The sequence below is a fragment of the Miniopterus natalensis genome, chromosome 7, assembly GCF_054644295.1.
Source record: "Miniopterus natalensis isolate mMinNat1 chromosome 7, mMinNat1.hap1, whole genome shotgun sequence".
In the NCBI taxonomy this organism is placed as follows: domain Eukaryota; kingdom Metazoa; phylum Chordata; class Mammalia; order Chiroptera; family Miniopteridae; genus Miniopterus; species Miniopterus natalensis.
In genome coordinates, this window is record NC_142087.1 from 39,698,025 (window position 1) to 39,713,683 (window position 15,659).

Below are 15,659 nucleotides of genomic sequence, written 5' to 3' on the forward strand. Positions count from 1 at the left end.
TATGAAAATCAGATAACATAGAGGTGGGCAGGAATAGAGGCAGAGAAAAGGTTATTGAGGAGAGAAATGATGGCTTGCTTAGTGTCAGGAAACCAATTCAAGATATACAGTTTACCCTTGAACAACACAGGTTTGAGCTGCGTGGGTCCACTTATATTTGGATTATTTTTAATAAATATATTGGAGAATTTTTTGGAGATTTTATATCGATTACAGTAAGCTACTATAAAGCAATCATATTGCTTCTTCGTTATTAATGCATGAATTGTTATATCTGTAAATAAATATGAGTTTTTTCAACAATCTTTTCTATTTTGATGTCTAGTGTTAGTAGTAAGTATAATGTCTGCAGTGTTTTATATCATATAAGACAATATTGATATAGGTACTGAGGCTCTTCATCTTGTAAATAGATGATGTAAACTTACAGTATTGATAAATCCAGTACTGTAAATGTATTTTCTCTTAAGATTTTCTTAATATTTTCTTTTCTCTAGCTTACTTTATTGTAAGAATACAGTATATAATACATATAACATACAAAATATGTGTTAATCACCTGTGTTATTGGTAGAGCTTCTGGTCAACAGTAGGCTATTTAGTAGTTAAGCTTTTGTGGGAAATCAAAAGTTATATACAGATTTTATACCTTGGCAGGGGATGCCCTCAACTCTACATTATTCAGTGGTCAGTTGTATTTTGGAAGAATATATTTTTAACATATATTTATATACATTTACAAAATTATATATTTTGCAAAACTTTTCCTATATTAGATAAGGAAGGTATGGGAAGGGAAATGTCACAAGTGACTTCTGGAATTCTGTCTTGAAGAAATGGCACTGCCATTTATTGAGGTGAAGAAGATAAGGGGAGGAGCAGATTTGGGAGAAAAAATCAGTAGCTACCTGTGAGGAATGTCAGGGGGGCAGCTGGAGTTTTAAAAGCTCAGAAAAGAGGTACGGACTAGAGAGACGAATGTGCGAGTTGATGGCTTATAGAAACTATTTAAAGCCCTGGAAAAAGATACCATCCACTGTGGAGGGGATGTAGAGAGTAGAAAAGAGGGTCTAGAATGGAGTTTTCCAGGATATTCCCACATTTAGAGGTTAGATGAGGAGTGAAAAGGGGTAGCCAGAGAGATAGGAGAAAAGCAGGAGAGAGAGGTGAGTTCTGAATCCCAAGAGCTGGAAACGTGTTGGCAAGGAATGTCTCATCACCGGGTTGGGGCTGCTGAAGGGTCAGATGAGTTGAGAACAGATGAGAGCACGTGGTCCATTGCACTGACCACAAGAACCGCCCAATGGAGTCAGACAGGAGTGGCTACGAAGAGGAAGTGAGGAAGTAAGACAGTAAGGGTCAACAGGAAGTTTCTGGAGAAGTTATGAGTGGAAAGCAGAGAAATACGGTAGTAGCTGACGGAGGAAGTGAGGTCAAGGGAAGGCTACTTTGCTTTAGTAGGATGGGTACCACCAGAGTATGACTAGTAGAAGTTCGTCTGTAGAATTGGATTGGGAGTGGGCTCAAACAAGACGGTAGATTTCCGCCTCATGTAGCAATCCGGAGCAGGTGGGTTGTGCTCCATGAGGCCATCCAAGGACCCAGGCTGAAAGGGGCAGCTCTGGCATCCTCCTGAACTTGGGACCTCCGTGACTGGGTCTGTGGGGACCACGTTAGTCATTAATTTCCAGCTAATGGGAAAGGGGAATCTAGGGCAAGTGGCGTCTTTAGGCCATGACCAACACTCTCTCTGTTGTCTCATTGGTCAGCCTTGATCACATGGCCACAGCTCATGGTGGTCTCAAGCTGGATAGAGGAGTACCGGCAAAAACAGAATGTTTAGTTACTAAAAGGAAAACAGAGAGAATGGATTCTGGGGATTGTCTATTTCTGTCACAGAGTAGGAGCTTCTTGGGGTGGGGAAGGGCCCTATAACATATTCATCTCTGTTTCTAAACTATAAGCAGTGTTTGACTTATATTTGTTGCTTAATAAGACTTTGGTGAATTGAACTATCAAAACTAATCTGCCCCCTTCTGAAAGATGGAATTCAGTTGTAGGCTCCACTGTTTTTCCTGTAGACTCATACCACTTTTCAGTATAAACATACAAAAGAGAATATAATATTTACTTTCAAGATTTGCTTGAAAATCTAAAATGTGATGTAAGAGGAGAAAATAATGTGTCAGTTTTGTTTGGATTACTATCTTGCTCTGAATTTGGACTTGATATTTACATACACTTTGGGCAGCTGAGCACCTGTCAGGTTGATATGTCTCTTATTCAACAGAAAGAATAACTGGTGATTGTAAAAAGTAACCCTACATAGAAGCACCGTTACAGTATTTAGTTTATAACATAGATTGGTATTTATTTTTTATGTTTCCCCTTTTCTTCAAATTATTAAACATATTCCACTGTGTATTGTAAAGACAGGAACTAAATGGTTTTACTGAGGTTTTACTAAATTATTTTGCATAATTTTACATTATACTAATGTGTGTATCATATGCTTAAAGCATTACACTAGCCTTTTGCTCCTGATATTTTTACCATAAAGTTAGAATTAGGAAGGGGAAAAATATGACAATCTGATCTGTTTGTTTTTGAGGTAGTTCCCATACCCAAGATAAAAAATTACTTACAATGGCATGGTAACCATGGGCGTAATAGCTCCGTTGCTTCTTAGAGCAAAAAACTGCTTTAAACAAAATGGCACATCTATTAATAGAGGGAAAAGTAACAGCAGAAAATAAGTTCTTCAGATATGGTCATAATTCATTTCCCTCATTTAGCAGATGTGGAAATGGAGGCACAATATATTTAAGTGGCTTGACCATCAAATGCTTAGAAAATGGTGGTTATATTTTATAAAACCTTTTTTAGGATGTAAGAGCAGATTATTATAAATTAAGATCTGTTTTTTGAGTTTATGAGATATTTCCCTTTCAACATTCAAAGGAAATGGAAGGAAGCCAGGAAGAAGCCTAGAAGAATGAACCTTGTGAGGGAGGGAGAGGTGTGCTGCCCAGCTTCCCTCCAGCCACGGCCAGTGCTTGTCCAGTATGGGACAGAGTCCATGTCACTGGAGACGCCTCTGTTGTAGTTGTGGTTTTGATGAGAAATCAAAGAGAAAGGCATTTGTTCATGCAAGCATGGAGAGATTCCAGGGTTGGGAGAGGCAGAACAGGGTCCCTAAAGATAGGAAGGGGAAAGGGAATGGAAAAAAAAATTAGATCACCCATTATTAGATCATCAAAAACGTAACAGGAATAAAACTTGTGTTCATTACAGGTCATCTTTGACTTCAAGTTAAATGTTAATATTGAACTGTTCACGGACAGCCATCTTCATGCTAACGTTGGCAAGTCCCCTGTTAGTTGTGCAGTAGGATCAGCTTTGTTAGCATTTCTCCATCTTTCGCACTGTGGTTCTCTGCAGCCTTCACGTGTGGCATCCTGGTTTTGCCATCTAGGGAAGGTAATCACACCGAGTGATGGGACTTTCCCTTTTTCTGCTTGCAGAACAATCAACCATGACGACCGAATCTGGCTCAGACTCCGAACCCAAGCCTGAGCAGGAGGCCGAGCCCCAGGAGGCAGCGGGTCCACAGGGGCCCGTGGAGGCGCAGCCAGGGCCAGAGGAGCAGCACCAGGCCTTGGAGCAGTTCGCAGCCGCTGCAGCACACAGCACCCCTGTGAGGAAGGAGGTGAGCCCACAGGATCCATGCGGCCCTGCTCCCCTGCAGCAGCTGGCATCACTCAGAAAAGCAATTAAAGAATGTTTACTGAGCTCTTCAGGATCTTGTCTGACCTTGGTCTCTTAGCACAAGAGGGAACTATGAGGGGTCATCTGATTCACCCCTTCTGGTCCTACGCAGATGAAAATTTACACTATTTTAAGGCTTTCAATGAATGACATTCCACAACCTTGCTTGGTAACTGCTCTGTTTGATTAAAGCTCTTAAACTCACACTGAAATCTGGACTGCAGGTTATTGGTTTTATCTGGGCTTACAGGAAGGCTAGACACCACATTGATGGTTTTAATTATGCCCTTGATTTTTATTCAAGCCAAGGGGTTAGAGCTATTTTGGCTTTTCCCAGGAGTCATTCTGACCCTAATGTTGTCAGCTACTCTGAGTGGATGTTCAGGAGAGCCTTTTTTCCTCCCCTATATACATGTATATTTTCCACTCTATTACATACTAGACATATTTCAGTTGTCATGTGTAATGTGAATATTTCTTTTAAAAGTTTTCATGTAAAATAAAAAGCATGGTTTACACCTGGGCCTTGAATGAATCCATGTTTAAGTGCCTTTGGCTTAAAACATCAGACCTGGCGTCAACATGTTTTAGAGTGCTGACTCACGTGCGGTAAGAAATCTAGAGACCCCTGCAAATGATTTACTTTTTATAGGTCAGATGTGTCAAGCTGGACATTTTAGACCATGTGAGAGAAGAGACATGAAATCAGCATATTAGTGAAATTCTTTGGCACGCACAACACATTTTTATAACATTAACCTACAGTATAAGTTACAACCTGATTATTTTACTTCTTTTCCAATAGAATTTAAGTTTTGCTTTTAAATAGTATCGAGAATAACATTTATTTTTATGTTTTATAAATAGATGCTCTGTCTGATCTGAGATGTTTTGTGATAAGGATTATTCTTCCAACTTGTTAAAAAAAATCTAAGGAAGGGTTGTTTTCATGTTTCTTTACCTTTTTGTGGAGGAGTGATGGTGGTAATGTTTGTTTTTAAATCTTCAGAAGTTTAAAATAACTAAGTTGGCTTTTCTTTATTCTTTCCTCTTATCTCTGAATTGAAATAAAAATTAAAGTGGGGGATAATTGTAGAGATGGAAGAGTTTCTATACCCAGACATGGTTAAGTATACTTTATCTTTTCTATAGTCAGATGTTTAAAACCAAGCAAGAGAAATGATACTAAACCCTTTGTGGGAAAGATGACTGGTTACAAAGTCAAGAGACCTAAATTAGTCCTATCTCTTCCTCAGTTTTTTTTTAATATTTATTTTTTTAAATATTTTTTTATTGATTTTTTTTTTTTAGAGAGAGCAGAAGGGAGAGGGAGAGAGAGAAACATCAATGAGAGAGTCATCGATCGGCTGCCTCCTGCACGCCCCCTACTGGGGATCGAGCTGGCAACCCAGGCACGTGCCCTGACTGGGAATCTAACCTGCCATCTCTTGGTGCGTGGGACAGTGCTCAACCAACGGAACCACACTGGCCAGGGCTGATTTTTGTTTTTTATTCTTAAGAACTTCTCAAGAGTTTTTCCTTGAATTCCTTTCCTGGGCAGGGTAATGGAGGAAAGGACTGTATTTTTAATCTTCTGAATGTAATACAAGATAGAAAATGCCATTGTAAAAGCAAGAATCTATACCTAAAATCCAAAATAAATATACTGAAAAATAACTTTGTGATTATATTAGTGTTGTAAAATTATAGAGGCTAATAAAGAAGAAAAGTTGAAATGCTAGACTGTCAATATTGTCTTTACTCTTAAGCCCATATACTCTTAGCTACCTGGACAATAATAGTATGTTCATGAGAGAGGAAATTTCATGCTTATTCAAGGGGCCTAATCTGAATTTCGGAACGTATTTTCCTGTGGACTGTCTGTATACTTGCAGGCCGGTGGAGTGGTAGTCTGCCCCATGAGTTGAATTTGCACTAATACCATTGATGGTCACTTAATGCTTAGATGAGGGATGTAAAAAGAGTAGTTGGACAGCAGTGCACAGAGAGATTTCAAAGGAGAGTGATTCAAGGGAGAATTTTGCTGTTACATAAGACATCTTCTGCAGTTCTGAGTCCTGCCTGGACTACACTGTTGTGATTTGAAAGCAGATTGATGCTTTTGGACAGATTTGGTCTGTTCGTATATTGGCTCATTACAATGAGGGGAAGTAGATTTAGGGGATTACTTTGTGGTGAATTTCAGTGCTGCTGGCTTCATTGAACTGACTTAGAGCTAAATCAAATATTTTAACAGTTGTACAACTACTGAGAAGATTAATACTTAAAGTTCTGTAGGCCTTAACGTTTAAAAGATACCTTGTATGTATATTTGCTGGTTATGGGTCTTAGAATATAGAAGGAACCAGTGACTGAAGAAGATGAAGTACATTAGGTAAAAATCTAGATGATTTAAAGACTGATACTATCCAACACCTTTTTAAAAAGCCAGGATTCTGTTTATTTTTCTTCTTTGCTCAGTGAAGTCTCAATGGCATTTGCTCAGTTCTTCCAAAGTAAATCCTTGAGTCAAGCTGAAATAAGGGCCCACTGGTGCATCTCAAGGGCAAAAGCTATTTAGGTAAAATTGTTAGCATTGTAAGTATCTGTATTTATACCCTTTTCTAATATCCCGATTCAGGTGTCTCTGATCCTTTAGGAAATGGGAATGCCTGTTTCCAAAGTGCTCTGGTATTGCCTGAGCAATGCAGTAGTTATTTCCTGTCTTGCAATGAAACTATTCATTGTTCTTCACAGGTCACTGACAAGGAACGGGAATTTGCTGCTGGGGCTGCAAAACAGCTCGAATATCAGCAACTGGAAGACGATAAACTCTCTCAGAAATCATATAGCAGTAAACTCTCTCGATCTCCATTGAAGATTGTCAAAAAGCCTAAAAGCATGCAGTGCAAAGTGATACTTCTAGATGGATCAGAGTACACCTGTGATGTGGAGGTAAGTGTGTATTTTAGAACTTTTTTGTCCCAGATACTGAGAGCTGGGGAATGTTGGCACAAAACACACATCATGCCTCTTTATGTTTTCAGAATTCCAGGAAAATGCTCAGACCGTTTCTAAATACAGAATTATTTCCAAAGTCTCTAACAGGGATCAAGTTACTAAAAGTACTTATAATGTCCCCCAAATGGTACAATCAAAAGAAAAATGTGGTCATCTTTTTAAAAAAATCTCCACCACTTTCCATGGTAGGAAAACAAATTGGAGGCCTTAAAAATCAAGTTTTAAACATCCTAACTATGAGCTATGATTTAAATGAATTTGGCCTTTTCTGTTTGATTATTTAATGCCCAAGTCAGTTGTTTAATGGTAGAAACTTGGAGATTTCTGTACCTAGGACCAGTGGAGTAATTTGAACTGTGGGTGTCTTTTTCTTGCTGGGAGGGTGAGGACTCTGTAAAATGTACATTGTGGTGGGCACTGCAGCTCAAGTGTTCTTTTGGTAAAGAAAACAGATTCCTCTCAGAGAAGAGACAGTTGAATGACTTTTGTCTGAGATGTTTAGCAAGTCCAAGTTAACAACAAGAGAGCCTGTCCGTAGCTATGGAAATGGGTGATTGGTTGATTGTTGAGTTCTCTAAGTATCATGGAGAGTACATTTAGGTCATGAACTCAACCCAGAAGAACAGATTTCTGTGCACCACCCGTGGCATCTTCTCCCCACAGCTGGGAAGGAGCAGCTTGCTCTTTTAGCAGGGTGATTCTGTTTCAAAGTTAATGTTTTCATTCAAAGAGCTCACTCCTCCCACCACCAGGCCCCTGCCCTTTGCCACACAGGGGACATTACACGTCTCTCTACACCAGCCCCTCCCACCGCGTGCTCATACCGCATGCTCACACACTCCTGGGCTCGTGGACAGTGTACACCTGTGTGTTCACATTTCTGTTTCTCTTTCCTTATGACATAAATAGCACAGAGCTCACCTGACTTCCCATATCCCACATTCATTCATCTCTGCTTTGTCTACAGCCCCCATATCATTTCTGCTATATTTTGCATAAGACACTCATGCACTCAATGCTTTTCTTGGAACAGAAAATTCAAATCCATTTCACGATGATAATGTCAATAAGGGTAGAGATGGGGTTGGATTACTAAATTATTACAGATTGCAGGAACATAGGAAATGTATATATATTTTGAAGATGTTATTAGATCAAAAGTTATTTAGCCTATATTTATATAATTTTTGTCATCATATAACTTGACAAATATCTATGGGTTGCTGTGGGCAGTGAAATACATGTTTTAAGGATCCTACCTAACGTTGCCATGCTCAGATCCATTTCTTGCATTTTCCTGGCTTTGATTTGGGCTTAAATCTTAGCCCAAAGTGTTCAGTTGTTGATTTGAATGTTTATTTTGGAAATGGAGAGATACAATAATATACTTCTACCTGTGTTTTACTATGAAGCTTAAAGGACATTTGTAACCTTGAAAGAGGTGGTATTTTTCCATTGTGGATTTACTTTCTGGAAAAATTGATCCAAGTCAAGGAAAGCTTTTTTTGTTAACTTCAAAGAGAGTCTTTCTATTGATTCTATTATACAGTATAATGGAATAAATAGGATTGCCTGGCAGCCCTCTAGTCAGTCATAGCTACCAGAGTTTTCTAAAAAAGAGTTTGTAGTGTTTTGTGTGGGGAGAGTAGATGCCTCAGGACTGACTGATGTGTAGTGTTCATCATTCTGCTAAATTTAATTTATATTCCGTGCTTCGAATTCATTAGAGGTAATTTGTGTTTCTGAGTACAGAATTTTGTAATTAACCTTGGATACAATTCAGTGTTACTTCTACCGTCACTGTGAGCATTTGGAGTGGCAGGGCAATGTTGGTCAGTTACTTTCCTTTATAATAAAGTGTTTTTATAAATGTGACAGATTCTTAAGAGTAACTTTTTCCTGCCACAAAACCTTTGCCAGCAGAATATTTTCGGTTTTACAACAGACTTCAGTAGTAGAAGAAAATGTGTTAATTATTGACATTGCTGTGGAGATGGAGAAGTTTGGACGTGGTGAAGTGAAATTGATTTATTTGTCGCTGAGCGGTTGAATAAGAAAAATGGTTGTTGTGAATCAGTGTCATGGTTCTCAGAGTGAGAATATGATGCTTGTTGAAAAAAACATATTCAAAACGCCCCTAGTCTTTAGATACAAGCCGTGGAACGTAAACCTTGGCTGGCAAGGTGCACAGGGTGTAATAGGTAAACAGAGGTTGAAAAACTTTACCCTTCAGTCTTTTCTCTCCTTTAAAATAAGTTCTTGTCAAAGTCTTGGATGAAGACACCAAAAACTCTTTTTTTTTTAAAGTGATACAGAGCTTTAAAAGTGACTAAGGGCCCGTGTGTCAGAATCGTGTGGAGGGGACAGTGTGGAAGCAAAGTAGCAAGATAAGGTTTAGCAGGAGGTAAAACCTTACTCCGTTTTTAAGGATTACGTACAAATAGAAATGTGTTTGAGAAGAGGCAGTCAGACTTAATGACAGCTTGGGTGAAACTCATCTTTGGGTTAGAGTCAGTTACCAACGCAACACAAGTCAGCCGTGCAGTGTAGCTGTCAGACGCGATCCTGCGAGCCCAGGCTGCTTTATGGAAGTGAAGTGTTTGGTTTACTGAAGGTGGCGAGTCCCTGGCTCCCTGTGCTGGAGAGACAGCTCCCATTGTATTGTCTCATTTAGTTCTCATGTGGTAGGGATGCTCCAAATCCACCAGTTGGGGTGTGAAAATGGAACCACTCGCTTGTAACCCACAATTTCAGGTTACTGCCTTAAACTTTCTGAACCTAAGTTTCCTCACCAGGAAAAATGGGGGTGAATGTATTTGCCTCAAAAAGTAATTATTGAGATTAAAGCTGGTACTTTATTCGAACACTAACTGGGATGTAACATATTCTTTATATATGGTAGCCTTTTACTCACAATAATAATAATGGTGAATTTTGACTTGAGCGTGTTGGGTGGAGAGTGACGGGATCATGAGGGATCTGCAGATGGCCCGGAATCTGGACTAAACAGAAACAATGGAGTGCACTCCAACAAGCATTTCTTGATACCATCCACAGATGCTTCTAAGGAACTTTTTCAGATTTCCTTCTAGCAGTAGGTTGAGATCATTGTAGCTTTCAATGTTTTTCCATTTGAGAGACTTTTTCCCAAGTAATTTTTCAAATTCTTAGTCTTGATTATCTAAAATATAAAAAGATCTTATTATGAGGAAAATATAAGAAAAGATCTTATAATAAGAAAAGATCTATTAAAAGTAATTTGATATATATATTTGGGAAATGCTTGCATGCCAGATTTTCATGTATGCCAACAAAACCACTAATACTGTCATTCCCTTATTATTTTTATTGGACCATTAAAGAGCACAAGCAACTTCCTAGAGCCAGTTGTTATTGTTGCTGTATATTTCTTGGACATAAGTTTTAAAAGAGAAAATAAATAAAAATACTCCAGTCACACACAATAAAGGAACTAGTGCTCATCACATTTATTTTAGTCCCATTGCTTCCATGTTCAGCGGACTCATTTGAGTTTAATTAGCATACATCATATTTCCTAATGACCATCCAATTAGAAATGTTTTCTCTTATTTGGGTACCATTCTAATCTAGTTTGATTTGGTTTTAGGAAAATAGGTCAAACATGATGTGAAATTTGAGTCCATATTTTATAATATAGGTTTGCTACTACATGTAGGAAATGTTCAAACCATTTTATGGTGTAGTTTGGTTTGACCTTCACAAGAAACCAGATTGGTGGAGGAATCTAGAGCACGATTGGAAAAGTGGCAGAGGGCTTACCATGCAAGTGTTCCTCACAAGGGCCCCACCAAGCGTCTGTGCATGTGGGACCTCCGTTTGCTCTACTCATGGGTGATTCTTTAGTGAGGGAGACTTTAGTGCTTAGGAGACCCAGGTAGCACTCCAGGGGAAGACACCAGTGAATCAGCCACATTGCAGAGAGAAATTTATATCCAGATTGAGGCAAACTAAAAAGAGCTTCTTAAGTGCAGCAGTAAAATCATAAAAGCCTGCCCCTAAGGTTTGGCCCTGTGCAGAGGCCAGCTGGTTGAATGAGCCCCATGACTGAGACCAGGGTCCTCCAGAATGTCCCAGAATCTGGAGTAAGCACAGAAACTGTGTTCACTCCACCTAGCATTTCTTGGTAACCATCCAGAGATGCTTCTGAGGAACCAGAGAGGGTAAGGAAATTTATGGCATTGTGTCCTAAATATGCTTTGGTCACCTTCTAACTACTGGTCAGGAAGGGAATGTTTAAAAAAACTCCCAAGTGCTTTGTTTAGCCCGTGACTCAATTAACTATTTAAATCTGTTGTACTATTCTCCGTACTCCACTTAATGGGTTTTGGTTGGAAAAACAAATTCAGTGTCTGAATTTTCCAACCTCTATAGATGTTACATGATTAAAATACCTTACAATCCCTTTGGAAGTTCTTGACAGCAGAGAGAATCATCATAATCCAGAAAGTTGATTAGAGCATCTGTTGCCTTTTTTGGATTATAAGAAATAATAATTAATTGTAAGAAATAAAGATTTTTTTCAATCCAGTACAAGTGTTGCTCACTCAACAGCTACATCAGTGTCAGAGTTTTTGATTCTGCAGTTGTGTAAATTCCAATTTAACTTCTCAGCGGGCCCCTGCTCGGCTCACTGTCTTTACCACATCGTACCGTCTGTCGTGCTAGAACCGAACAGCCAGTCTAGCAGCAGCAGCTTTCCTGCTGGATCATCGATGCCCCTGGGGACTCCAGAGGATGGAACTGTTTTAATTAACTTGGTTTCCTTGTGTGATGACTCCCTGATGCAACCATGGGAACAGTTAAATCCAAGGACTGTTAACACGCACCTTCTCATTTATCTGACACAATTAGGAATAAATCTTCCCAAGGAATCAAGATTTGTCCCAATAAGGCACACCCTTTTTACTAAAATTGTTTAACCTATTTCCTTGGATTTTATTTTTTTAAATAATAAACTCTAATAGTCCATCATGAGTATAGACATGGTCTAATAAACCCTCTGAACAATATTAATGTTAAAGCTATGAGCATGTATGTCAACATATACAACCGGTGAAACCCTCTGGTGTGTCACCATATGGTGGGTCGTGTCTTGGAAACTGAGTGCATTTGGAAGTTGGATGCCTGTGCACACCGGGTAACTGATGCTCTGTCAAGTTCACTGAGCAGTTCTTTTGGGATTTACCACAGTTGTCTCATGGTGTTGAGGCCTGACTGGGGATTAATTCCCAATGTTACTGTTCTAACACCGTGGTACTGAGACAGGTTTGCTCTTTAACTTACTGTTTCCCCAACTCACCACGTTCCCATTGTGTTTTCTGACTGCTTCGTGCTGCTGATTTGGTGACACAAACTTTCTAGCTCTGTGTTCAGGCAGAGTGGATTCACAAGCAAAATACTCACTATGTGAGGTCTGTCTTACCCATCCCAGAGTGCAGTGTCATATTTACCTTGGTACTTCATACAATGCAGAGGTTGATTTTCACATAGTAGATATTCATTACCTATTTAACGAAGGACGTAATCTCCTATGTTTGAAATTAACCCTTTTCCTAGTTCTTACCATCCTGTAATTAAAACTCAAGATTATACTTTATATTTTTATATCTAGTTTACTTGCATAAATCTTGCCTCCTTTAGAGACATCCTCAACCTCATTACTGAAAGTTTTTACCTGTGTTTTAGAAGAAATATTAAAAATTTATTTTTTGTGTGTGTGGCCTTCTTGCCATGGACTCCTATGAGATGGTGGGTGAGTTAACCTCTGACACCTTTCCTAGGTCTCAGGGAGGGTCCTGTTCTCTCGTGGCTGCTTCTCCAGAAATAATTTCCCTTCCATGTTCCAGGTGCCAGCTCGCACCCTCTGTAACTCAGCCCCAGCCCCAGAAGCAAAGGAAGTTCTTTCTTTGCTACTTTAGTCCAAGGCATTCCTCATTTCCTTCCTCAGGAAGAATTTCCCAGTGTGGTAGACATCAGCTGGCCCCATGTGTGGAGACCACACTCTCCCACTCACACAGGTTTAGCTGGCCCCATAGTCCCAGTACAGGAGTGCCTGCTACCAATGACCTTCCCCAGGCTCTTCCCTACTAGTGGACCTAAGCTTATAGCTTCAAAAAATTGCTTAAGGTGTAGTCTCTACCAGGCACCTCATTAAAATCCTTGTGTTTTCTAGAATGCATTGATCATTTTGCACATAGTAGGCACCAAAATGTTTTTTGACAAGGGAATGACTCATTTGAGTTGTTAAATATTCTCTTAATGCAAATTCTTTTTTCTTGTTTACAACAGTTAAAATTCATAGAAGTAACATCACACTGTGTATAAAAGATGCCAAGGAGTTTTACTAATTTTGGAGAGAACTTAATATATATTAATTAAGGGACTATTACGTTACAGATACTGAAATCAGGAGTCAAAGCCTTCAAGCATGGATGTGGAATTGTCAGTCATAGAGTCACATAATCTTAGATCTTGAAGGGACATTGGGAATAATTTTGCATCTACCTCATTTTACTGGTGAGGAAGTAGGCCTAAAGCAGGTAATGGTGTGTCTGAGGACACAGCCTGGAGAGGGCAGAGAAGGGCCAGAACCCAGATCTCCCACCCTCTGCTCCAGAGTTCTCTTTATACTGTGGCATTAAAACACCCAAAGTCTGTAGCAGCTGAAGGAACAAACCAAAATATAGTACTTACCTCCAGCAAGGACTTGTGAAATAGCAGGAGGAAAAAGAAAAAGGAGAACGATCTGCTTTTCAAATTATTTAATATTAATTAAATTCTTGAATATCTACTTTATTTGTAATTCTGTAAGCTTTTGACATCATGTCCCTTCCTCACCTCCTTTCCTTCTCCGCCACCTCCATCCCTCAGCGCTCTCCTTCCCTCCTGCTCCTGGTGGCTTGAAGACTTCAAAATCTCCTTGAAGTACGTGTGTAGTAGACACTCTCAAGACTTCTTAGTGATTACTAAGTCTGTTTTTGCTTATACTATCATGAAATAAGGTACTATGTGAAGAGTAGAACTTGGAAGCAGTACTTTCTATTTTGAGCAGGAAGAGGAAAGTAGCTGGAGAGATCATACATAAGCTCTTCCAAATGGTATATGTAACTGTTCAAAGCTTGGGTTAGCTCTTTATCTTAATATGGAATGATTTTAAGTGAGTTCTACAGTTATCACATAGTCCAGCTCAAAGTAGAAAGGCTAGTATAAACTGGAGACCCTCGCCCTCCCTTCGTACGTTTCCCCAATTTTCGTGATCAGTTTCCAGTTCACTTCATAATTACAGCATTTCCCACATGAAAGGTTATAATTTTCAAGATTATAGCTCATCCCCACTTAGTTAGCATTTAAATGAATGCCTTTCTTTTTCTGGAACTACTCTTGGCCCTTCAGGAAGTTTAGGAAGCAGGCTACTGGTATTAGCCACAAGATTAGAAAATCTTTTCATAGATGGTTAATAAGCTGGGAGGATTTCTACACATGGTGGATAGTCTCTTGAGTTTCATAAAAAAAGTTTTGTTACCTTCAGTTTTAGAGGCTTGGGTTTTTTTTTTTACCTTGCCCCCAAACTCCGAGGCCTATGAGAACACCTGTGACCTCTTTTTGACTAGAGTTGAAGTCTGGTAAATGGCATGTTCTTAGAGTTAGAGGAGAACATGAGCCCCTAGTTCAGTTCCCCCAAAATATGTATGGGGGTGTGTGTGTGTGTGTGTGTGTGTGTGTGTGTGTGTGTGTGTGTGTGTCGGGAAGACTGGGGGTACAGTATGGAATTGAAGGCCCTATTATAGAGGCACGGTAAGATATTTACAGAGGACTCGCTTTCAGTACGACTGCTGGCAAGCACTTACTGGCGGATGCAGTCTAGAGAGGAAGGGCACATGGACGGGCAGTGATTAGTGTTAGGATTTGGCTGGCAACCTGCCTCACGGCCCGGTGTCCAGCTGGCCTGTGAAGAGAGGTGAATACGGTGCTCTTAGTTTTTAACGTAAAAGGAGATATGAAACTGCATTTATGAATACCTTTTGTGGTTTTACTATTCCAGCGGTCAGTTAATTTTTATAGCAGAGGAAGAAGGGAAGATCTGTCATCGTGGCATTTCAGTCCAGTCTTGTTTGCTGTTTGGATACAGCAGTCAAATAATTCATTAGGAGGTGGAAAAATGTTGATGAAATATAGGGAGGGGAAAGCTCTGCTAAAATGTTCGTAGTGAAATTGAATAGCTTCCTTTCCTACTTCTTTTTGTTAGTAACACATATGCCATAGCTAATATTAAATGGCAATAAATAAATTACAGCAGCCAGTTCGGACACTTATTTCAAGGCTAATGTAGTTAGCTTTCAAGCTTCGTTTAGGGCTATCGATACATGAAAAAAAAGAGTGTTGTTAATCATTCTTGCCAAGATTTTGTATCTTTTTATATTTTCTTATCTTAAGGTTTTCATATCAGACATTCTCAGTGTCTAGTATGCAAGTTCCAATAAACAGGGCCATTTTAAAATTCTAAATCAATTTAAAAATTAGATTCAATTTTGACAAATTTTAACTTTCTTAAATAGCTGGGGGCTTCTGCTAAGGAATTTGTTCTTTCAGTTCTTGTGCTGTGCTACTCATAGTATTCAGGTTCTTTAAGACAGAAGAGTGGAACTGTTTAACTCAGTTTTATCATGAATCATTCGCCCAGTAGTACAACCCGCATTTAGTGTTTTCATTAAAAGAACTACTCATGCTCTGGCTTCATTGGCTGGAGCATCATCCCCTACACCAAAAGGTGGCGGGTTCGGTTCCTGGTTTGGGCACATACCTAGGTTGTGGTTTTGACACCCGGTTGG

General features: G+C 39.4%; 1 protein-coding gene across 7 annotated transcripts in view; it reads left to right on the forward strand.

Moving 5' to 3' along the window:
• Window positions 1-15,659, forward strand: part of EPB41L3 (erythrocyte membrane protein band 4.1 like 3) — a 131,618-nt gene that overhangs the window by 45,237 nt on the left and 70,722 nt on the right. For all 7 annotated transcript variants that reach the window (XM_087818962.1, XM_087818964.1, XM_016211471.2 and 4 more), the window contains 2 exons: window positions 3,525-3,709; window positions 6,526-6,723. In XM_087818962.1, the coding sequence (XP_087675088.1) occupies window positions 3,536-3,709; window positions 6,526-6,723 (372 nt within the window). In that variant the 5' untranslated portion in view covers window positions 3,525-3,535. Of the gene's footprint in view, window positions 1-3,524; window positions 3,710-6,525; window positions 6,724-15,659 lie in introns of those variants that run through there.